At 37.5% G+C, this 25,545-nt stretch overlaps 1 protein-coding gene across 1 annotated transcript; it reads left to right on the top strand.

Moving 5' to 3' along the window:
• HDAC2 (histone deacetylase 2) lies at positions 1-23,925 on the top strand. The gene is made up of 14 exons (XM_084283330.1): positions 1-154; positions 7,231-7,343; positions 7,771-7,888; positions 8,878-8,952; positions 9,274-9,412; positions 12,425-12,566; positions 15,961-16,053; positions 16,155-16,263; positions 17,689-17,829; positions 19,602-19,710; positions 21,504-21,634; positions 22,424-22,579; positions 23,298-23,355; positions 23,547-23,925. The coding sequence occupies exons 1-14, from the start codon at positions 103-105 to the stop codon at positions 23,575-23,577; spliced, it is 1,467 nt and encodes a 488-aa protein (XP_084139456.1). The 5' UTR covers positions 1-102; the 3' UTR covers positions 23,578-23,925.
• The last annotated feature ends 1,620 nt before the right edge of the window (positions 23,926-25,545 follow it).

Below are 25,545 nucleotides of genomic sequence, written 5' to 3'. Positions count from 1 at the left end.
CCTCCTCCTCCTCCCTCCTCCCTCCCTCGGTGCCGGCTCGGCGCTCGCCTCGGCCTCCCGCTCCCTCCCCCTGCCCCGGCTGGGCCCCGGCGCGGCGGCCCTATGGCGTACAGTCAGGGCGGCGGCAAGAAGAAAGTCTGCTACTACTACGACGGTGAGCGAGGGGGCCTGCGGGGAGGGAAGGAGCGGGGCAGCGCCGTTAGCCGCCGTTAACCGCCGGCAACCGCCGCGCCGGGCGCCGTCCCCCGCCATTACGGGCGCCCCCTGCCCCGCGTAGCCCTGTGAGGGGCCGGGGTCCCGTCCACCTGCAGCCGGCGGAGCCCCGGGGATCGCTGAGGGGAAGGGAAGGGAATCGGGGTGAGGAGCCAGGAGGCCGCCGGGCTCCCGGCGGTGTGAGCGCGGTGTTTATTGTTATACCCCCGCCGCCCTCCCCCCCCGCCTCCCAAAATGAGAAAGGGTAAAAAAAAAAAAAAAAGAGGGGGTGGGGGGGAGAGAGAAAAGTTGGGACACTCCCCTTCATCCGCTAAACGTGAGGGCGGGGGAGTCGCTGCCGCGTCTGGCTCCTCCCCCGATAAAAAAAAAAAAAAAAAAAAAAAAGAAAAAAGAAAAGAGCCGAGGCCATGCGTAGGGTCTGCACCTGGTGGCTGCTGCGGCCCAGGCCTTGCCCGGGCTCTCACGGAGAGCTGGGGGCTGGGGGGGGGGGCGAGGGGCTCCCTGCCGGCGGAGCCCAGCGCTGCGGCTGCGGGCCCCAGGTGCTCGCAGCCCCTCCCGGGGTGCTCGCTTCCTTCGGGGGGGACCGCAGCGACTGGGGGGTTGTGCTGTCAGTACAACAGGCAGGGGAGAAGTGGGTAAAGCTCGTGCTGCGCTTCAGATGCGTGCAGCAACTTGGTGGCGGTGCTGGCCACGGCAGGGAGAACTTTTCGTTTTGTTCTGTTGACTTTGCGTTTGTTTTTCCTTCTTTTTTTTTTTTTTTTTTCGTACTCACAAGGTAAACTCGATGGTCACTTCACTTACAGATCAAATCTTTCAAATCGCCTCCAGGTGTAACAATTCTGTAGGTTGGTGGATGAGGCTGGTGCCCTCGTACTCAGGGAACAGAGGCTGAGGCTGTTTTGCCTCCACGTTTTGTTGGTTTCACCATTTTGGAAACGAAGAGGAATGAGCTAAACCCACTAAGCTATCAAAGGTGCCTGCTGCTGCAGCAAATCCGCCATTCTTTAGAAATGGCAGATCTTGTGGGGCCTGTCTTGGTCTTTCACCACACTAAAGGAGGCAGAGTGGTGGTTGCCGCCCCCTTCTCTTTGTTGCTGGCTCTGGTTCTTTGTTCAGCCTAAAGGGGAAAGGAGGCCCCTGTTAGGGATAATTTTGGTGAGGCTGGGATCTTACTACCAAGCAAGAGGAATCAGTTCTTTCCTTGTAGAAAGGAAGACTGTAGCAATAGATGAGAACCTTTCTGTCTACAACTGTTTGCATGTTATGTTTTTGTTTTTTTTTTTTTTTTTACTAAGCATTATTTTTTTTAATGTCAGGTGCTTATAATTTACTAGGCATGGATATCTTTAGTTTTGCTGTGATTCCTGTATTTTGATTCTTGGTACTAGTGTCAGGATCCCTAAACCAGCTAGGAAAGAGGTAGGAGAAAGTGGGGAAGAGAAATTTTGAGGTGACAGTGTAATGGTGACTTACAAGCAGTTGTAGCTAATACCTTGCTTAAATACGTAGACTACAACATGTGCAATTAAAAATAATGTAGAGAAAGGAGGAGTATCTGTTTTGAAAGTCATTTTTATAATGATTTTCACTGTAACAAATAAACAGCATCACAACACTTTTGGTGTCCTCTTTATTTCCAAAGCCAACAGTTGTTCTAAACTTCTTTTGGAAGTTCAGTTGTTAGCAGAGCTTTTAGAGTTAATACCTGCGGTAAATATTTCCAATGCTAATTTGTGGTTCATCTGGTAATTCTTAGTATTTTGTAACACGTTGAACCAGCAAAGCCTTGAATCAAAGTGGGGGGAGTGTTCAAAGCCTTAAATAACCCAAACCCAAAAAGTACAGATACTGCAAGCTCACAACTGAGGTAGCAGAATATCTCTAAGGATGTCCTCACGGAAGTAAACGACCATTTTTTTTATCATAGTTGTCCTTCCACACAGACTTTCATTCTTTTTCTTTGAAAATACACAACAAAAAGTGTTGAGTACTAGAAGCATATGTGCATATTTTTTTTAAGATGCAATAAATTTCTACGTGCTTTTTGTGGTAACTCATTATGTCATCTGGAGTTGCTTTTTCAAATTAGCCTGTCACTTAACAAGTCTTGATGAGTGTGTTGCTGTTAACATTTGTTGTTAATTAACAGTTTTAACAGCCTTCAGTCTGTACCTGCAACCAGTAAGCTTGTGGAAGAAGGAGTTTGATTTCATTTTCTATAGCTTGTTTGTAACAGAGTGCCAGCTACATCCTGTTTGCAGAGTTTATGTTGTTCGTGATCACGCTTGTCAGGAATTTTATTAAATTTGATGCAGTATATCACAGAGAAATGTGCAAACTAGGGTATTTTAGTTCTCTTGTCTAAAATATTTTGAGCAAATGTTTCTAGGCACCTTAATATTTGTGATCATAACTTAGTGAAGTCTGTTGCTGACATCACCAAGAACTGTCCTAGATACGGAAGGATATTGTAGCCCTTTCTTTATATGTCTCTTCGAGTCATTGCAGTGGTCTTGAAGCATGTGGTTCAGTGGCCAGTTTCAAAACAGATAGGTGTTGTACCATTGCCCACAGCAACAGGCAGGACCCAGGATGGTCTTTCCAACTCTGTGTCCTGTACAGCAAAGCACAGTTCTGTGGAATTACAGCAGCTAGCTCAGTTTCAGTTAATAAGTGGGTTTGTTCAGTGCCAGTGCACTAGCAGTATTGTTTAGATTACTTGTCTTGCATAATTCGATGTGGGTGTTCAAAAGGCTCAACCTTTGTGAAAAATTTCAGAGATCTGCATCAGAATGTGGTTGGTTCCACCCATAAAGATGAGACTAAACCTGTAGTAATAGCACAGTAGGCTAGTGTATTCAGACAGCATTTAAGTACATTAGTACTTTGTGTTTAACTTGTTTATCTGCAAATGTAAACTCTAACCGAAGAGTATTTCACTGAAATTTGCTGATGATTTGCACTGTGGTTTCCAAAACTGCAGTGGTACCCAACTTCTGCTCAAGACTCAAAAGTCTGAACTTCACCTGCTTAATTTAAAAAAAAAAAAAAAAAAAAAACTCAGGTCCTCATATGCTAATGTAGTAGCTTTAGGTCTATTTAAGTAGCTTTTTGTTGGATTGATCAGGCATCAATGATTACTTTCTAGATTAATCTTTACGATTTCACCTCTTCGTACTGTAGAAGTCAATCCAAATATAACTACCTCTGTTAAGATTTTTTTTGTGTGATTTCCACCGTAGTTGTGGTTGGGTTTCAGTCCTTAAAACGGTTCTGAAATACCTTGTGATTTTATGGTAACTGTATTTAAAATGAGCAGAGTTACGATTGGTGTACATAACAAATTATCTTAGTAACCAAAGTTACAAATAAAATGGTACGTAAATGTCGTATCTCCCAACCCCCTTCAGGCTGTTAAGACTGTTTTGTAATCAGTCAATTTAAAGGTGTCATTTCTCTATAAATCTTAGTAAGAGGACAGTGTTGCATGTGTTTCTTGGGGGCGTAGCTGCTTTCCTTAGTTTGTTGTTAGTCTGTGAAATGTAACCGAAGTTCCTTTAGGGCATGTAGCATCTTGTATTTTTCTGCTATAGAATACTGAACATCTACAGACCTTCATGAACTCTCTCGTAGAGATGTGAGTGTCCAACACTGAGGTTCAACAAAAGAATCATGTGGAATTGTTTTCATTTTATAGCTCTACTCAGAATTTAATCATAGAATCATAGAATATCCTGAGTTGGAAGGGACCCTTAAGGATCATCAAGTCCAACTCTTGACACCGCACAGGTCTACCCAAAAGTTCAGACCATGTGCCTAAGTGCACAGTCCAATCTCTTCTTAAATTCAGACAGGCTCGGTGCAGTGACCACTTCCCTGGGGAGCCTGTTCCAGTGTGCAACCACGCTCTCTGTGAAGAACCCCCTTCTGATGTCAAGCCTAAATTTCCCCTGCCTCAGCTTAACCCCGTTCCCGTGGGTCCTGTCACTAGTGTTAATGGAGAAAAGGTCTCCCGCCTCTCGACACCCCCTTACGAGGAAGTTGTAGACTGTGATGAGGTCTCCCCTCAGCCTCCTCTTCTCCAGGCTGAACAGGCCCAGTGACCTCAGCCGTTCCTCGTACGTCTTCCCCTCCAGGCCTTTCACCATCTTCGTAGCCCTAATGGTGTAGCTTCTCTGAATCGATGAGTTATTACTGTATTGTTAGCATACTTGAACCCAAGACATTACAGCATGTGTAATGAGTTAATTTTTAGGTAGATCTTCCTTGTCCTCTGGTATCACAGCTTGAATCACATGGTGAACAATAAGCTGGTGCTGGCATTGTATTGGCACTTGGTTTGTCTCCTTCTAGGAGACTCGATGTTTCAAAATTATATCGTTACTTCTCAATAGCTGATGTTTTTGCTGGTATAGTACAGTAAATTAGAGTCTTTGAAACCTTGGTGTGGAGGATTAATAGATTTGTCGACTTTCTGCATGTGCTACTTTGCATTTTTTCCCCTCTGCTTCCTGTTTCACTCGTGTTTTTTTTCACTTACCATGTACATCCTCACTGGTGAGTGATGTGTTATGAGTATGCTCATAACACTTCTGTATTTTTACCCTTGTATTGACATCTTTGACATCAAGTACTCATGCTATCAGCAATAGTAGTCTTGCATACTTGGCTCTGCTGTATTCACTTATCTCATATAGATATATATATATATATATACACACACACATGTATGTATGTATATGTAAATATGCATACTATCACCAGAATTAGTCTGGTACTAAGTGCAGAGCTTTCTAGTTCCATCAGTGGGGAGGTATCGCCCTGCCCCACATGCAGTGGATCTTGGTACACCTTGCTCTTGCAAAAGAGATGCATGGGTTTCAGGATGAGTGGATGAAGAAGTTCCAGGAGGGGCACCTTCTCCTTCATGGACTGAAGGAGAAACTTCTAAGCAGACCTTTGCCTTCCACAGGATGATGTCTCCAAGGTGGTGGTGATACAGGCCGCAAATCAAGGCAGTAATGCAGAAAGAGGAGACTTATTCCTTACCCCTACCCACACACTGAGAACATGCACGTCATAACAGTTCCTTGAAACTCAGTGGGCTTTTTGTCCATACATTTGAATTTATGTATTTTTTTAAGAGGCTAATGCCCTAACCCTCTTTTGCTGGACCTGAAAAGATGCAAATGGTATTGCTGGTTGCTGAAGTGTATTATATTAATATCTATTGTTAATCGTTATAGCTGACCTCTAACATGAAAGGATTGATATGCTTCTGCTAGCTACTCACCAACAAATCATCTTTTTTTATCAAATAGTCTCCCACTAAATTTGCCAAATTGCCAAACTTTTAAAAGTTTTTCTTCCTCATTAAAAAAAAAAAGTCATGCTTAATTTATTGATGACTGATTGTTTTGTTGTTATTTTTTAAGAATGCTTTCTGCAGTGTATGGTGTGTAGAAGATGATTAATTTTGAATGTATAATTGATGCTCTTATCAAAGGATGTGTCCCAAATATGCTTGGGAAATGGGTAAGAGTACCTTCTTTTATGTAAGGAAAAGTCTCACCTTTTCCAGAAGATAGGAAATCATTTTTAATTATCCATTAACATTTTGAGTAAAATGTCAGTGTTAACGACTATACATGGTGTGTAATTGAAACTGAAATGACCTGCTTAAAAAAAAAAAGTGCAACATGCATTCTTTGCCATGTGTTCTGAAGTTTCTTCAAAAATTTCATGCTACTTAAAGCCATTATTATGGAATTACTAGTCTTAAATTTTTCAAAATTTTAAGCTTTTACTAGCTTAAAGCTTTGTGAACATGGGACTTAATGGTAACTTCATTTAAAAAAAAAAAAAAAAAGGTGGGGCTGGTAAATGGTCAGTTTCCATCTTACTGTCATTGTTTCAAAGAGTTGTGGAAGTTCTTTCCTGAACCCTATATATTATATATGCTGTTATATGGAATTTTATAAAATGTAAAGTGATGTTTTTATATGTGGGAGGTCGGATTATCCTCTGTTTTAACCTTCTGCTCTTGACCTGTATGTGATGAAAGTGCAGGGTTGCTGTATGAGCAAGACTCCAGGTCTTGGTAACTGACAAGAAAAGTTTTTAAAAAGTCAAGAAGGTAAAACCACTAATTTTACCAGGAAATTTCCTCAAAATAGAAGATCTATTGCAAACAGCTGTTATGGAATTGGCGAACTGAAAGCCCTTGACAACTGGGCATACATTTCAGGCTTGTCCACTTTTCTAGAAACGTGTGGAGCACTGGTTCTATTTAAAATGGTTCGTGTCTTGGGAATGTCAGTATTTAAAGGAGAGGCAGGTGTGCTCTTACTATATGCAAGCTGGTGGAGAACTTACTAGCCAGTGAAAGTAGCCATTCTTCTTTTCTTGGAAGTGTGTTAAATTTATTATGATGATCATGTGTCTAGTCACTCTCCAATTGGACAGAGTTGGGTTCATTTGGATTACAAGTCTCTGTAAAACTACTCTGGATCCCTAGCAGCAGGTGGCTCAGAAATGTTTACGCGTGTGGTTACAGGAGTGGATTTGAAGCTAACTGCTGGAATGTAACTGTTAGGATTAGCAGTTCAGGGTAGGCTGGGGATGGTATCTTCTTAAAATCAGTTCTTGCAGTTTTACCACAGCCTCTTGTTGCAGTATAATGCCACTGTCATCAGTAGTTTTTGCTCGCCTCTTCGTTCCAATGTTGTTTACCATTCTACAGCTTCATCCCACTAGTTTCTTTGCTCTTGATTTTGAAACCTCTTGGATGCATCTTCACTCTCCCACTGCTGTCTGCTTTTGGTAAAGGTCTTAGTTTTGGCCTTAGTTTTTGGCCTTTTGGCCATCTGCTTCCTACATATAGCCTTTCATGGACTGTTTGAGTGTTCACTTTATCATCTCTTTCTGGAATCATCATTTATCTTCTGGGGATGATTCTTTTAGGTAGCAATGGAAAGTTGTTTTTGAAATACAAATTCATTTGTGTAATATTGACAGGTGATATTGGAAACTATTACTATGGACAAGGGCATCCAATGAAGCCTCATAGGATCCGAATGACCCACAACTTGCTGCTAAATTATGGCTTATACAGAAAAATGGAAATTTACGTGAGTATAAGCGAAACATTATACTGAAACGTTTTCATTTTTTATAAAGGCTTTAAGTATTCTCACACAAATAGAGAAGTGGGAGTGGAAATAGAAAATAATTAGTGTATATAGAGCTGTCTTACTTAAAAATGAAGCACTGTTTTATAACTGGCGTCGACTGCTGATTGCTGTCCATCTCCAGAAGAAGTGAGATACAGCCTCAGTAGGAACTTTTATGAAACTTTTTATTTTCTTGTTTGGGGTTGGGGTTAGAAGAATTTAGCAGACTCTAGTAAACCTTGCATTATGCAAAACACTACTACTAGCAGTTTCACTATTTCACCTGTCAGAGTAGACTATTTCTTTTGAGTTGTCTGTTTTAGTCAATTGTTAATCAGGGTACTGCTGCAAAAACAGTTATTAAAATAACTTGTTCTGTTATCAGCGACCCCACAAAGCAACTGCTGAGGAAATGACCAAGTACCATAGTGATGAATACATCAAATTTCTCCGATCAATAAGGCCTGACAATATGTCTGAGTACAGCAAGCAGATGCAGAGATGTAAGTGTCAATATTAGGCTAAATGTGCATTTGTGTATGTGCTTTAATGGTTAATGTTATTTAAAGCTAAATATTCACCTGTACAAAGGTAGAAACAGTAGCCTAATAATGTAAGTAGGTTAGAGAAATGCTGTAAGAGTAACACGGCTTTCTTTAGCTATACTAGTTTGGTGGACTTTCTATTTAAAAGCATCTATACTCACAAAACTGTTCATTAAGCTTATGAAAGAATTTACACATGCGCCTGTTCAGAGTGTATGTTGAATGTGGAATAATACTTCCTGTAGGTTTAGTGCGCCAAGTTAGACTTTAGTCGTTAGCTGTTTGCAAAAATGTCTTAAATACTTTTTAATGTAAAATCTTGCTAAAGAAAAATTGCTTATAGGGGAACAGAGAAATAATACAAAAAAATAAAAGTGAAAATGTGGTCAGGTAAAGAAATGTGTTCAGGTAAAGTTGACTCACTCCTGTTAGAGGTGGTAAAAATTGGATGTTATTCAGATGTCACTTTTTCCATGAATTTATTGCTTGGATTTTAGAAATAAGCTGAAAGTACTATTAGAAGTGCAGCTTGACACGATTTCATTTTTTAATTGATATATTCTTACCTTTTTGCGGTGCCTCTTTCTCGACATATTTTTCCACACAGTTGTACATTTCTTAATATGCTGTTAATCAGCATATCTTCCAAAACATAAAAACAGTCTAATTTCTTTTTAATTCTTCATTTAAAAAAAAAAAAGCTTCCCGTGGAAACAAAATAACTAAAACAGAACAGTGTGGAGTCATCTTAGATGATAAAGACCTTACCAATTGACTTTGATTATTAGAGGTGTGGGCAAGCTGTATGTGTGTTTCAATGTTTAAAATTTAACCTATCAAAAAAAGAAAGGGTTGTTGAAATGTGTTATGCATCTGTATGCATCATCCATGCTTTTAACAATACTGTTGGAATGATGTTTTTGAAAAGTAATGCATTTCTTAAACAGTTAACGTTGGAGAAGATTGTCCTGTGTTTGATGGCCTGTTTGAGTTTTGTCAGCTATCAACTGGAGGCTCTGTTGGTAAGTATGGGTTGTTTGCCATATGTTTTGTAGCTTTACTAGTCTATGTCGGCAACTTAAAACTTTGCTTCACTTTCTAATATACTATCAAATACAAGTTTGTTTTATATAGAAACATGCAGATCAGTAGTTAATTGTTCTGTCTGATATTTGACAATCTGTATCTCGGTATTGGTAAATGATTAAATCTATGATTAACTGTGAGATTTAATTATATTAATAATAATAATAATAAAAACAAATACATTTTCTGTAACAGATTTAAAGGCTTTCAGACATTTCTGACTGCATTTCCTTTCAATTCTGTGTGTCTTTTTACAGCTGGGGCGGTAAAATTGAACAGACAACAGACAGACATGGCTGTTAACTGGGCGGGAGGTCTTCACCATGCCAAGAAGTCAGAAGCATCTGGTTTCTGTTATGTTAATGATATTGTGCTTGCCATCCTTGAGTTACTGAAGTAAGTTTATGATGAGGAATAAAGATAAAATTATAGTGTCAAATTTGAGTATTTAAATGTTTGAAGATGTGGGTTGTAATGTCATTATTTCACTGAGTTTTCATAGCCTTTGGTGAACTTGTACGATGTCAATTGAGAAAACTCCAAACTGTCCATTTTGGCTCCAGTGAGAAGCCTAAACTAAAATACGGGCAAGCTGAAAAGATAGATATTTGGAGATAGTTTTGAAACACATACTTAGAAATACTTCTTTACACAGAAGATAGTGAACTTCTAGATCTTGCTAGTCTAGGAATGAGACAGAAAACAACAACAGATTAAAAAGGAAAAGACCACATAATCATGGACAAGAGTTCTGTAAATGAAAGTTAAAGAACCAAGAAGGAGTGCACCCTCTAAAACACCATATGCTGTAATTGTAGGTGGCAAACAAGTACTAGGGTAGCAGATTTCAGAAAATGGATAGGCTTGCTTGGTCTCTGTAAAAGTTGCCTCCTGTTGCTACTCATGGGGACAGTGGGCTAGATGATTGCTGGCCTGACCCTTTAGAGTAGTCATTATGCACTTAAATGTCACGTGTAGTGCTTGTAATTGTATACCGATTTGATTTTTCAATATGTCTGGTTGTTTCTTATAAGCCATTTTTACTAAACCAAACAAAAATATTCAAGGAAGATCATATGCTGAGCTTCCTTGGATTGTTACATGAGTTAATGTGGCTATTAACAAAATAGTGAAATAACAGCTGTGCTGCTGTGGTTGCAAAATAAAAAATGCTGAGAGAAGTAATGAAAAAGCTATCATAAAACTACCTTCAAACAGAAGTGCGTCACTAAAATTTCAAATCATTAATATTATTGTACTGTTTAATGGGACTATATCCCTTCTGATAACATAAATATTATTTATTTAACAAAATACACTCTGGGCATTTGACTGATTGGGAATGTAGCATCTGAGTCTGCTGGTGAGGGGAAGTAGCTGTAACCAGGAAGTGATTCCAAGCATGGAAGAAATTGCTAAACGCATACACAAAAAATAAATATTAACTTATTAAAACATTCCTTTTAATCTGCATATATTTGGGATATGTCCCTATAGTCTAACAAAACCAGCATAATTTTCTGTGTTCCACACTTGATTTTTTTTTTACCTTAACATGTATGTGAAGGAAGGAAACTTTCAAATAGATGTGGGTTATATGGCCATGGGAAACTTTTTTTTGAAATCTTTTCTGACATCTTATTAAGAGAAAAATCTTAGAATGCCTGAAATTGTGGCTGCTCAGACTCAATCTATAGCATTATACAAAGCATGATGAAAATGTGTCTTCTGTTGCTGACACTTCGTGCTTCACTGAACAGCGTGGTATTTGAGGGATGTTTACTGTTTCTGAAGCTCTGCGGCTTCAAACAACTGGCTTCTTTATCCCTCTCAAATAAAATGGTCTGCAACTTGCTGTATATAAGGAAATACTAAGCAGTAACATACTTTAATGCTAATAGTAAGTGCAATACAATTGGAAATAAGAACATAGAATATTCCAAGTTGGAAGGGACCCACAAGGATTGCGTAGTCCAACTCCTGGCTTCACACAGGACCACCCAAAAATCAGACCATGTGTTTGAGAGCCTGGTCCAAACACTTCTTGAATTCTGTGAGGCCCAGGGCTGTAACCGCTGCCCAGGGGAGCCTCTTGGTGAAGAACCTTTTTCTAACACCCAGCCTACCCCTCCCCTGTCCCAGCTCCATGCCGTTCTCTTGCATCCTGCCACTGTTTCCAGAGAGCAGAGCTCAGCACCTGCCCCTCTGCTCCCCTCGTGAGGGAGCCGCAGGCTACTATGAGGCCTCCCCTCAGTCTCTTTCTCTGGGATGAACAAACTAAGGGGCCTCAGTTTTTTTCTCATAATCTTCCCTTTGAGACCCTTTACCATCTTTGTAGTCCTCCCTTGGACAGTCTCTTGTAGTAGTCTACTTATACTGTGATACCCAAACCTGCACACAGTACTTGAGTTGAAGCCACACCACAGCAGAGCAGGACAATCCCTTCCCTTAACTGGCTAGCAGTGCTCTGTTTGATGCACCCCAGGATATAGTTTGCCATTTGGGCTGCAAGGGAAGGACATACTCTTGACTCATATTCAACTTGCCATTGACCAGAATCCCCAGATACCCTTCTGTGGGGCTGCTGTCTAACTTGTCTACTGGTCTGAATGTATAGCCAGGGGTTCCCATGTCCCTGGTGCAGAATCTGGTGCTTGCTCTTATTAAACTTCATGTTGTTGTTGACTGTCCAGCTTTCTAAATAGTCGAGATCTCTCTTTGAGGCCTCTCTATTCTGAAAGGAGTTAGTGGCTCCTCCCAATTTAGTACTGTTAGCAAACTTACTTATTATGACTTTGAATCCTGCATCTAAGTCGTTTAAGAAACTAGTAAAGAGAACATAACTATCTTTACAAGCTGCAGAGATGAGGAGCGCAAGTTGATGGAAAATAGGTATTGAAATAAACCCACAAAAAAAATTATCGGACGTGGATTATGCCTGCTCATAGTACTACGCTTCTTGGAAAATTCTGGAGAAGCATCTAACATAAGGTGTTCTAGTGCAGAATATGTTTGTAGTCATTGAGAGAGCAGATGAATTTGCCCCTTTCACATATTGTTTAACATATCTAAACAACAGAAAGTGGTGTGAACAAGAAAACAAGATGTAATACTGAGTAGGACAACTCAGATGAATATTGAATACATTAGATACTTAACTGGCATGATTGGTACTTAAGTGGTACTTGGTTATGATTCAGATAAATGTATTTTCACCATTATCCAAACTGTATTGATAATTCTGAGGGGTTATGGTAACTTCAACCAAAATGATCAAATCTAATAATCTGGGATGTGAGTGTTCTTTGGATTGTTTTTTCTTTTGGTTATGTTTTTCCTCATTTAGGTATCAATATATTACGAACATAGTGGGTAATGGTGATTTCTCATGCATAATTTTCTTTCTAGGTATCACCAAAGAGTGTTGTATATTGATATTGATATCCATCATGGTGATGGTGTTGAAGAAGCATTTTATACCACAGATCGTGTCATGACAGTATCATTCCATAAGTACGGTGAATATTTTCCGGGCACAGGGGACCTTAGGGTAAGGTTGAACCTAAAATTTCTTTAGGTGATAAATTCCCTCTTGCTCACTTCCTTGTAGATACTGCTTTAGTGCTAGGTTACAGTAATGATGTGCTATATTTGTAATTACAGTTTCTGCTTTTCAGTTCTTCACATATAGTGGAAAGTAGCAGTTTAGAGACCGCAAGTTTTAACATCTTATTTCAAATCTTAGAATACCTTCATGCTGGAGCTTTAATAGTCACAAACCTTCACTTGCAATGTGGAATTCAGTTTTATTTGCCTGTTAATATAGCTGGTTGATTTTTTGAAATATTTCTTATAATATAAAGTATGTTTTGAATTTTCACAATGCTCACTGCAGAAGAAGTGTAGCATGCTTCACAGATGATTATTTATTAAGCATTATGGCTAGCTTGATATAGGGAACAATGGCTCATGAAGCATTATCATTTAATCTGCTGGAGAGAACCTCTGATAAACTGAGTTAAAAACAAGTTTACCTAGCATTTAAGGTTAATTTTAAGTAAGCTTTTCCTCGCATTAAACTAGCCCATTAGAACAGGAAGTTATTCCAGTTTGCCACTTGAGAAAGTATTTCGGGTATTAGGACTAATATATTCCTAGCTTCATACTTTTACATTCCACCTTTCCTTATTACAGCACTCCAAGGATAAGTCAATAAACAGGTACTAGAACTTTCTTACAATAGTTTGTGCATACAGTTAGTAGTTTTTAGGAAATATATTAAAAACTTCTAAAACGTGGATCTATAACAGAACTGTAAGAATGTGTTAACTGTTTCCCTACTATCTTCACATTGATTCAAGTGATGCAGGTGTGTGTTTATAGTAATATTCCCAGAATGTGTGCTCCACAGTGTGCTTATGATACCCAGAGGACATGGCAGTAAAAGAAAGTTGAGCTTTAAGTCAGTGGGGTGCTTTGTGTTCATTTCAGTTTGGTTGTTGGAGCTGAATGTTATTACAGTTGTTAGATTTCATTAAACTGCTTTCTAAATTGATTTAGGTAGTAATCAGATCGAGTGTTGTTCTTATGCATGTCATTTAACTTGACTGGCCACAAGGTGGTAGTGGTGCTTCAAGCAAAAAGCAGATCAGACCAGGATGTTTATAATGACAAGCTGTTGTTGCTGAATTTGGCAAGGTTTCTTTTTTTAAGAGTTAGATATCTTGGATTTTTAGAAACAGCACTTCCTGTTGACAGAGGAGTTTATGGATTCTTCACCTCGCCACACCCAGGACAAAGAATTAAAAAATACACATCTGAAATAGAAGAATGTCATAGGGGATAAAAATCGCAATGTCACTGGGATTTTTTGTAGCACAGTGTCAGCGACAAACAAGTACCTCAGGCATGGTAACTTCGAGTTCTGTGCTGCTAGCTAGTATTTTGAAATGAGCATTGTCTTCATACAGACTTCAGCAGGATTTATTGCAATGATTGCATCCTCACAGGAGAAGAAAAAAAATAGCTTTTTTTCCTCTCCAGAGCATGCAAAACTAATTGAGCTAAAGGAGACTGATTTTTGGGAAGGAGTAAATGTTCATTCTGGAGACCAGTATTATACTACTTGTTTTTGCTCAGCTTGATCTATCTTAGCTGGTTATTTACATCAATTTTAACAGCCAAATCTTATCTTTGTTGTCAGTGGGCTCCATTTAGACTTGTTTCTGTAATTCTCGTTTGTTGATCAGTTTATGCTTATTCAATGCAGAAACAAATCATGCATGAATTGATAATCATGTGGTTGCAGATCACTGTAAATCAGATACATTGATGGAGGTTGCATTCATGTGTTCTAGTTCAGCTATGTTTATTTGTTTTATAGTGAAAGTGTTGTGCAGAACTTCTAGTGTCTCTAGTAAGTTATTTGACTTTCCACATGTCTTAGATGTAGGTATGACAAGATTTGTGGTACCTTTATGTCATAGGTCAGTAGTGCTAGATGGAGGCATGGATTCTGTGGTGCAATTTAATTCATTAATGAATGAGACAACTACCAATATGTTATATTGTTTCTTTAGTGTTTATATCTGGTATAACTAATACTAGTTACAAAGAAACATGTATTGTGTAGCTCTAGCTGGAGAGCAGTTACTCTGTTTAATGGGAAATTGTGTGAATATTCTGATTTCCTCTGTTTTAGATTCAGGTGGACTTAATCATTAATTTTGTATCTGGAAAGCAAGGTACTACTGTCACCTCAGAAACACTGACATCTGAAGGCCTAGATGTAATTCTGGATTACTGTTACACTCCAAAGCAGTCAGAGACATGTTTATCAGAGGGTCTTCGTGTAATTTGCAATACCATGAAATGCTGTTACTCTGCTGCATTGTCGTCCCCCCCTCCCGCCCCCAATGGTGGTTACTGGAAGTGGTTCATTACTGCTGCATTTGCTGCTAAAGAGGCTTTGTTCAGGAAGAAGAAGTCCATGACCATTTTCAATACTTATTGTTGAGAAATTTAGTATTTGTACTGCTGGGCTACCCTATTAGGGAATTGCAGTTTTTTCAAAGACATGGGGCCTCTTTATACAGGGTTGTTCTTTGATAATAGTGTACAGCCCAACTAAATATGTCGGATATTGCTGTCTTCCCGACTGTACCTCGATTAGTGGCAGAGAACTGTGCTGTGTAAAATGGATCAGTTTCTGTCATGTTTGGTGATGATTAAAGGGAGGAAATGGGAATGTGTGGCAAGCGAAGATCTTCAGGGATTAAGCTGATTGTCAAAACAGAAGTGGAAAGATTTTGGGTTGATTCACTATTTATCTATTTTCAAAGACTTTTAATGCATTTGTTGTTCAAGAAAGCCAGTAAGATAGACTGTTGCAGTTGTTGCATTTACAACTAATGGAACTGAAAATAATCTGCAAGGTTGTTTTGTTTGTTTGTTTTTTCATTTTGTTTAAAAAGGCTCCATTTCTCGAAGGGAACCTGTAACTGGCCTCTGATTTTTCTCTCTCATTTTGCTCCTGCCAGTTCTTCATCCTATGTTTGGAGCAGAGAATAGGTTTGGCAGGGTGCTTGAAACTAAATCTGATGTATAGCATCAAAAATGTGCATCTCACTTTGCTCTTTTCAGTTTTCTTGTTTGTTTTTGCTTAACTATTTTTGCTGGGTTAAATTGATCTGTTTCAACTTTTTGTCTTAAGTCTTTGAATTAAAAAATCAAGAGTACTTCCTGCAAACTTGGTGTACAATTCTTACATTCCAAAATGATTGTATGGGAGAATGGGAATCAAGTAAGGTATTTTGCCACTTTTTTCCCCCCAATGGACATGAATAATAGAACAAAATAGTTCAACATATTTGTATAGGCTTTTTTCATGATACTATTATGTGTTTCTATACTTGTAGTAAAGCATTTTTTATCTTTGCTCATAGGACATTGGTGCTGGAAAAGGCAAATACTATGCTGTCAACTTCCCAATGAGGGATGGTATAGATGATGAATCATATGGACAGATATTCAAACCAGTGAGTTTTTTTTAAAGCTCTTTGGAAGAATACCTATTTAATTTTTGTGGATTTATTTTCAGAATATGAATTAACATCTTTGTGTTTTATACTGATTATAGATTATATCCAAAGTAATGGAGATGTATCAGCCCAGTGCTGTGGTATTACAGTGTGGAGCAGATTCATTGTCTGGTGACAGGCTGGGATGCTTTAATCTTACTGTTAAAGGTGAGCAGAAAATTGTGCGTTAGTAACTTCTTTCCTAAGAAAAACTTACATTTTTCATACTATTTTTCAACAAATTTGTATGATGAAGACAAGTCAGAAATCATTACTGTGATTAATCACTTCTTTCTTTACTATACAGAGATGGCCAAAAGAAACACAGAAGTTGACTCTTTCTTTCTATCCATCTAAAAAAGTTAAGAACCGTGGTTTTCCATGTTCTTTCTAGCCACTCAACTGATTCTCTTTCTTATATGCACAGGCTTACTGTAGCTTTTAAGTTGTGTCCTGAAATGACGGGATGATAACTGTAGTCCTACTGCAATACTTACTGTGACAGTCAACTAACAAAACTAGTGGGTCACTTAGTAGGACTACTAAATGTTTAAAAAAAAAAAAAAAAAAATCTTGTTAGGCATAAAATAGGTGTTCCTGAAATGAGAATACTGATTGCATTGTTAAACTCATACTGATGTACACTTATATTGTTTTATACCAAGCCTTATGGTAACATTTATTTTTATTAACTTTTGTAGAATTAATTGATTTTTAGTATTACTTACATTTCTATCTGAAGGCATGATTCTCAAAATTGGGATGAGGCATTAATTTAACAAACAAAATAAATATTAGTATTAATTATTTAAGTGAAAATGTTAAATATGTGTTGAACTGTCACTAAGCTTTGAATCCACCCTGTTTTAATCATTGATTTTCTGGATTTTGTTTTTATTTTCTTAATGAGGCAATTAGAGTTTTGTAGGCAACAAATGCAGTACAGTATCTGTTGGGTCTGCAGTGTTTCAGGGTTCTTTTCTTGATTTGCACCAGGTGGCAAAGCTACTTCAGTTGCCCATACAGCTCAGATTTTTTTTCATCTTACATATCTTGGAAACCAAGAGAGCTGCTGCCTCCTACAGATGCCTTTCAGTATGCTGTATCTACCTGGACTGTGTACTGTCTTGGCACCAGTTCACTCTGTAAGCAAGACTTAGCAACCTATAATACAGGTTCAAATTTAGAAGTAGAAAGGACCAAGTACTGATTTGCTTTTCTTCTTCCAACTTTGCTTTTAACTGGGAAATTGTCCCTAGATTTATCACTGTGTCTTTTCATAACTGATGTCAATGCAAAACATTCAAAGAGCATTTCAAAACTGCAGCAATAGGAGACCATCATACAAAGTCTCTGAAGACTGGGGTGGGTAATGTTCAATATATTTTGTACAATTCTTACATGTAGATCTTGACTTTTTGTGAGGTTGTGCTTAAATATAGGGGGAGACAGTTCTGTTTTACTTGAATCAATTCAGTTCTCAATAAGTATGACTGCATACATCTGATTAAATAACTCTTTACATAGAAAACACATTTTTTTCTTTAATAGGTATTTTGCATACATTGTCAAATCTTTTTTTCTTTGTGACAGGTCATGCTAAATGTGTGGAAGTTGTAAAGACTTTTAACTTGCCATTGCTGATGTTAGGAGGAGGTGGATATACTATTCGCAACGTTGCTCGATGCTGGACATATGAAACTGCTGTTGCCTTAGATTGTGAAATTCCTAATGGTAAATATTAATCTCCCAAATAATGTTTTATTAAGAAGTAGTCATGGGAAGGTCTAAGTGAACAGATAGTAAATATTTCTATAACTAAGTGCAATACATCAGTTTAGAATAAACTATGTAGAAAGTTATTGTTAGGGTTTAGCCAATAACTTCAGAAGCATTTGCACTAAATAAACTTCAGGGTTTGGTGCTTTTTTATGCTTTAAAAGCTTTAAATGATTGCATCACTTTGTCATCTGTGTGATTGAATATATACTCTTGTTTTGATTGTGACAGCACAGACCTATGTAAGTTGGGTACCACAGACATGGTGTTCATAAGAAATCATTGAGTATGCAAGTGGCCATTCTACCTAGTAAAGCATAGCTGCATCTTCATTGTCTTTGACTTAAAAGTAACTACTTCATATCGACTTCAGCTCTTTGTCTTGATTTTGGCTACACAAGCTCTCCTAAAAGTTTTAAAGCCGAAAGAGCAATAGTAGGCTTCTTCTAAAGACTTCAATAGTGAAGTAATTTCTCTGAGGAAGATCCCCAAAGCTCCTGTGCTCCCTTCATTTCTGGCCAGATATGCTTCTGGACATGTTTTTGGAACTTTTTCTATAAAATCAATATTTGGACTGGTTTGTTGCATCAGTCATTGGCAGTTTTCATGTTGGACTGAAGCTTTTGCTGATAACCTCTTGATGCACGTCTCTTACTGGATTTATATCGTTTCCATCTGACTTCAGTGGAATGTTGCTGTCAGTGAGAAAATATGTAGATAACCCATTTCAAGATGTACATTTTACATCCTGTAATTCAATGTATATTCTACATCAACAAAAGGATTTGAAGAGATGCTATTTCCTTATCTTGGAAGTTTTAAAATTCACGTGTCCCCATCAACAGATAGATATATAGGATTTTTTATTTTTTTAACATTCCTCTAAAGTTTGTGGATCTTAGCCATCTTTAATGTGTGCTGAGAACAAACAGTGAATTTCTAAATGTTGCAATAACAAATCTTCCCATCTCCTTTCTAACAAGATCCCTTATCCTGGAATAGTTATGAATGAAGAAGCAAGACAAAGGGTACATTAAGAAGTGGGTTTTGGTATCTTACTTCTTAAATGTTCTGGCTTTTTGCTGTTTTTGTCTTGTTACTTGGGAAAATATGGTCATATTTAATATAAAAAGCTACCAATTTCCTAGTATGAAGTGTTCATCTAGTTCATTTTGGGAACTTAGATGTTCTAGTCAGGGGACAGGTTATCTGTGAAAATACCAGAAAGGTGTTGCGCGGCAGAGGGACAGGACAGGCATCTCTGAACTGCTGTACAAAAGTTAATGTGGGTATTGAACTAGCTGTGATGTTCAACCGATTAATGCATACCACATTTTACTAAAGGAATATTTTGACTTGGTCACGTATACCTTTCAAACTTGACTAACTTGATAGCTATAAATAATCATCAGTTATTTTCCAGAAGTAGCATTTTTAATTATACTATCAAATATATTTAAACATTATCTCAACATGTTTTCTAACATAATTACAGCTGCACTTTCTTTTGTTCTTTTTTGTACGTATTTTACAAAAAAAGTTAAGTTCATGTATTGAATAATTTAGAGGAAAAACACTAAGCAGTGTGAGCAGTACTTAAAAGTATAGTTACTTACCTGAATACTTCAGATTTAGTAGTTCTCAAACTAAAATCTTGACGTAACTACTGTTGTATTTAAAATGTTTTAAATGGGTCACGAATTGATCTTTTGTGTTTTGGTTTATAGAGTTGCCATACAATGATTACTTTGAGTATTTTGGACCAGATTTTAAGCTTCATATTAGTCCATCCAATATGACTAATCAGAATACACCAGAATATATGGAGAAGATCAAGTAAGTAGTGATTACCTTATCTGCTGAGTAGGTTCTGTGAATCACATTTCTCCAGAAGTTTTAGGTTTTACACAGGTTTAAAAGCTATGCACCTTTCTCTATTACACATTGAAAAAGTATTGAGCAGAAATGGCATTTTTCCCTTTTATCAGAAGAGGGACTTTAAATTAAAAGTCTGTGCCTATAAAAGCATGTATGCTTATGAAATTCTATGAATATAAATATGAAAACTTGAGACCCACTTCGGATTTTTATTTTTCTTACTTCTTCCAGCAACTAAAGAGATGACTGTTTTACTTGGCTTACTGTTATAATTTTGTAGAAAGTTTATCCTGTCAGGAAAGAAACTGGTGTGCACTGATGATTGGGATTTCAAATTCTCAGCTCCCTTGTCTAAACATGAACTGATTGTCATTCTTTGTAGCTGTCAGCTGTAAAAATAAAAAAGTCACATGTGAGCTCAGACATCCAAAACCGTGGAAAGATAGTGATGTGTGCAAGCAATTGAGGGACTGTGGTTCAACAAGTCTACAAGGTTTGAGAAATGCTCACTGCCAAACTATGGAGGGGGGGGTGTCTTTATCTGATACGTAGCTTATTCCTCACATAATGAAGGTTTGATTGTAAACTAATATTTTACTTAAGGACTTAAGGGATGTAGTAATACAAACATGCAATCAATTCTGTACTCAACTGATAAGAGAGAATTTGTTAACCTGAAGTACTCAGTTTACCATGGCTTGTCCCTGCTCTGAGTTTAAGAGGAAGAGCACCTCCTGAGTTAACACACTTAATAGGGCACAGTAATACTTTTGGTTAGTAACAATAGATGAATAAAGATGAAAAACTAGCAACTGTATAAGTTTGTCAAATTGCAGAATTCACCAAAGCAGATAAAACACTAATTTTTGAAAGGGTTGCTGTATAGACTGTTGTTCATAATACAAATATATACATCACAAATTAAAAATTAAAACCCATTTGATATGTACACTGTTGGAGAGGAGACACACCTCTATTTTATTGATTTGATTCTATAAAATTTCTCTACAGTAAGAGTGCTCCAGCTGTTCATCTGCCAGGATGCTTGCTGTATGTTGTGTATAGTTGAGGTTTCATGGTGTGAATAAGCTGCAAAAATGTGCTTGCTCTTTAACACATCCCAGGCCTTGGATTGTGCATAGAGAATCTCACATCCTTGTGAGAGTACCCATAAGATGACCAATGACCCATCATTTTTCTCTATATTTGAATTCTTTGGAATGGTAGTTTCAAGTCCCAAGAGAAGTCCATTGTCCTTTCTGTTCCTGCACATGGCTCTTCAGTGTGAGGTCCATTGCATCAGGTTGCTTAGACGGGAAAGAACAACTTTTTGTTCTCTCTGGAATATCCAATAAGTAATCTTATCCAGATGGATCACTTTTGACCCTGATGTCATTGCTGCACACAGTTTGGAAGTTTTCATACTTTAAGTCTCTAGCTTTCTTCAGAGGCTAGTTTATTATCCAACTTGATACTCTAGCCTCTTAATACTGTCATTGGGGTCCTCCCAGGTCAGGAGGACGTGGACTGATCTAGTAGAGACTGAAGACTGAAGTTGATTGCAACGTATGTTTAAATAGTTCAAAGAAAATGATGAAAAGAAAACTGGGTATTGATGATTTCTTAGGGATAGAAAGAGTGGATTTAAAGCAAAGCAGGTTAACATTGGTGCAGATTTTCAGAATTAAATACAGCATCCAAGGACATGCTGCTTCCACTTACTAATAACTTTCCTTGTCCCTGACTTCCAGGCAACGCTTGTTTGAAAACTTGCGCATGTTACCTCATGCACCTGGTGTACAGATGCAGGCCATTCCTGAAGATGCTGTTCATGAAGATAGTGGAGATGAGGATGGAGAAGATCCAGACAAACGCATTTCTAGTAAGAAATGTCATTACTCATAACAGGTTAAGTCCAAATAGTCATAGATTGAATTGTTCAGAACCTTAGTCCCAGTAGTGCAATACTGCAAGATTGACAGTTGGAGAACTTTTTTCCCCAGAGTAAAAACACTTGCCGTTGTTCTGCCAGTTGTTTTTTTTTAAAACTGCACCTGTGTCCGAATGTGAACCTGTTAAGGGAGTCTAAAGAAGTGATTAAAGTGTTCAGGGTTTTGTATTGTAAGAAACAAGCTATTGTAAATCTAAAATACATGTACATACTCCAGACGTCTTGGATAAATTATAACTGAAGGATTTAGCCTCTAACTTGAGCTATTCGTGAAAAAAGGAAAGTGAGATAATGTGTTATTCAAAATTAAATTTGTCTGTTTGCTTTATTTATTGCCTGTGAGAAGTTTTCTGTACTTGTAGAGCTACCTTTTATTTTATTAATGTTATCTTTATGTAAAAAAATAAATTGTTCTTGAGTTCTGAGCTTCCTGATACATTTAACTTTTTAAGAAAGTGATTTAAGAACTGTCATTTAGTTTCCAGTATTTGAAATTCATTAGATGTGTTAAAATTATCTTCCCAATGTCTCTAAAGTTGCTTTCAGAAGTCATAATCTCCCAGTGTATATGCAAAGATGGTATTTTTTCCCTAACTTATTTCGTCACTGTTAAATGGTTATAGTATATTTTTACTGGTGCTTCTTTTAGGTCTGTTCTATTGTAATCAGACTTCATGCTTTTCTTTTTGTTTGATTAACTTCATAACTCTTGAATCCTAGTTCGAGCATCTGATAAACGCATAGCCTGTGACGAAGAGTTTTCAGATTCTGAAGATGAAGGGGAGGGTGGACGACGAAATGTTGCAGATCATAAAAAAGGAGCAAAGAAAGCCAGGATAGAAGAAGACAAAAAAGAGACAGAGGACAAAAAAGCAGGTAGGACATCGTTGTGATTTTATCCTGTATTTTAGAACTGCGAATGTCAGCTCTGCTAGGAGAAAGATGCGTTCTCAATTAACAGTTAAATAGATGTTGAAATTATTTTTTCCGCATCGTATTTAAAGCATCTCTTTTAAATTTCATCAGTTTAAGGGTGCAGCTATTCACACAGAAATAGTACTTTCAGTTAATAACTATTGTTGCTTCCACACAAGCTTGAAGTTTTAGAGCCAAGGGGGTTGTGTAGCTTAATGAAAACAGGGATAAAAAAGGTAGTCTTGCTTTATGTTAGACAAATAGTTTGTTTTCATAGAGCGAGCATGCTAGTTTTCTGCAACAAAAGCTGGATAGGTTTCTGGGGACAGTGTATTCCAAAAGATTTCTGACATTTCTAGAAAAAGGCTATATCTTAAGGCTACAAGACAACCAATCCCATGATGCTTAGGGGCAAATCCAGGCCTAATTACTGCATAACATTGTTATGGCCAGTCAAGAGAGACTTATCCTGAAATATTTTGGATGGCTTGGCACTGTGCTCAGCTCATCCCCTTAGATGGGTACGTTTAATACTGTAGGTCGATGTGTAACCAGTTGTTTTTTTCCCCAAAGTTACAGGTGTATATATAAAAAGAATAACTTTGTCGTTCTTTTTTCTAAATCTTTGAAGTCTTGTATCTTTTCTGTATGTTTCAACTCAAGTAATTTTTATTTTTAGATGTTAAGGAGGAGGATAAATCCAAGGACAGCAGTGGTGAAAAGACGGACACCAAAGGGTAAACTCTAATGATTAATATCATCTTTTGAGAGCATTTAGAAAATTTAAATTTTAAAATATTTGTTTACTTTCATTCCCTCATAACATTAAAGATTTTAGACTTGTAACAGTAATAACTAAAAATGACATTTCTAGAACAGTTAATCTAAAAAAATTGCACAACTTAAGTTTGTTTTTGCTTTTATGCAGAGCAAAATCAGAACAGCTCAGCAACCCTTGAACAAAAGATAGCCTCACATCAGTTGCAGAACATAATACTAGAATTGGAGAATACCTAAAAGAAGAAAAGTTTTCGTATTGAGAGAGACTGCTGATTTCATTTTGTACTATTTGGCATGGACCGTATTTATTTTCAAACGGCTTTGTTCTGGTTTTTGGCAAGTTGTATTGTGAGTTTTCTAATTATGAGGCAGAAATTCCTTTCTTCACCATGCTTTATGTAATAGTATTTAAAAATGGATGTGAGTTATTATGTTAAATGTCTAAACTGATCTATTAAAGTAATTTGCCTTTCCTGAGCTGATTTTACCTTTTTTGTAATTTTATCTTTATTAAAAAAAAAATTGTACTTCGTTGTCTTTTGTCCGTCATTAAATCCACTAGCTACTCAAGGGTAAATGTAAATCTGCTTATTTTATATGGAGTTTCTCTCTTACTAGTTTAAGCAGACAGCTGGTGAACATTCAAGTTGAACTGCACTGCTTTCATTTACTCCGTGCATTTAAATGGCTCCTGCCTTGGGTGCCAACAAATGTACTAGAATATGAATACATGAGGTTTGAACAAGATGAATAAATGAGTGAAGAGATGTTAGAATAATATGGTTATGTGAACTTGCGTTTTAATATAGAAATTTAAAACTACAATCAGATGCCTTGTACTGTTCAAGAACCTTTCCCAACCATCAGAATCTACTCAAAAGACTGGTTCATTTGCTATTCATAAAACTTATAACTCATTCTGTTTGTTTTTTTGTTTGTTTGTTTGTTTGTTTTACAGTCATGACCATCATAAAACTTTGTCCCTGCTGAAATGTTTATACTTTCTCTTTTTTGTCGATTGATCACCTGGTTCTGGTGCCTTACTTGAAATGGAGACCTGAGTGCTCGCATTCTTTTTTTTTTTTTTTCCCCTCTCTATCCACTGTAAGCTTTGTTTTCTAGATTTCAGAACAGTGAGCTCAGAAGCTTGCAGAGTTGCTTTTAATCTCTACTAGTTCTTGGATTAGTTGCTGTGGTCTTGTTGGGAGTGAAGGTTAAATGTGTGTGAATTAGTGGACAAGTGCAGTATTTAAGGAGAGAAAATACTTTTTATGAATTAGATTATAGGTGTCAGTAGATTCTTTTTTGCTAGATTGAGAACTTTACCCTGACAGTACTAGTGTGGTACAATGCTTTTTTGTTGTCTTTGAGGATAGTTAAGGTACAAATGCTCTAAGATCGTGTTCTTGATAAATGGTGCGTTTGCCTTTCTAATCTTACAGTTTCTCTCTAATCCCTCCCAGAACTGGATTAGATAACTTTTTTCTTAGTAATGTCAGTTGAAACAGCTTTTTTATCAACAGTAATTAAAGGAAGCCCCCTTTTGTGGATTGAAAAAAAAAGAAAAAAGACTTGATCTGCAGCTGACTTCCTGTGAGGATGGACAGTATTTGGGTGGGGGATGCTGCTGTGAAACTTAGTCTATTTGAGCTTTCAGTAGATTGTACGTGCTCTTCTGACACTTCTTAGAGCATCTGGAACTTTGGAGATGCTTTCTGAACCTGAAGAGGCTTATGGAGTGCTTGCATTTTTCTTTTCTTGATTGAGCCACTGGATTTGTACACGTGGGAGCACATGTATAGTCTCTTATGTGCATCTAATGCCTGCTAACTCTCTAGGTTAAAGAGGATAAAAGTTGTGTTTTGAGGCACTGTAGAAAGGTCACAGGATTGTACCAAGAGGGTGGGAAGAGATAAGTGACACCACAAGCATGCCCCAAAGTGTGTCAACTGATACTTGTAAGGAGCTGGGCACTGTTGTTACAGACGTTTTTACTTTATAGAATTGGAAGTAACATAGATATATTTGTATTATACATATGTCTTGGTATCTTCTGAGTTGATACAAGCCTTCTTGTCTGTTGCAGGATTCTTGTTCAAGTAACCTGTAGTCTCTGCCATTGTTATAAGTAGATCAAGAGCAATTCT

This window comes from Netta rufina (assembly GCF_964035555.1).
Source record: "Netta rufina genome assembly, chromosome: 3".
NCBI lineage: Eukaryota > Metazoa > Chordata > Aves > Anseriformes > Anatidae > Netta > Netta rufina.
The sequence above is the reverse complement of the archived record's forward strand: the minus strand, read 5'-3'. Positions and strand labels throughout refer to the sequence as shown.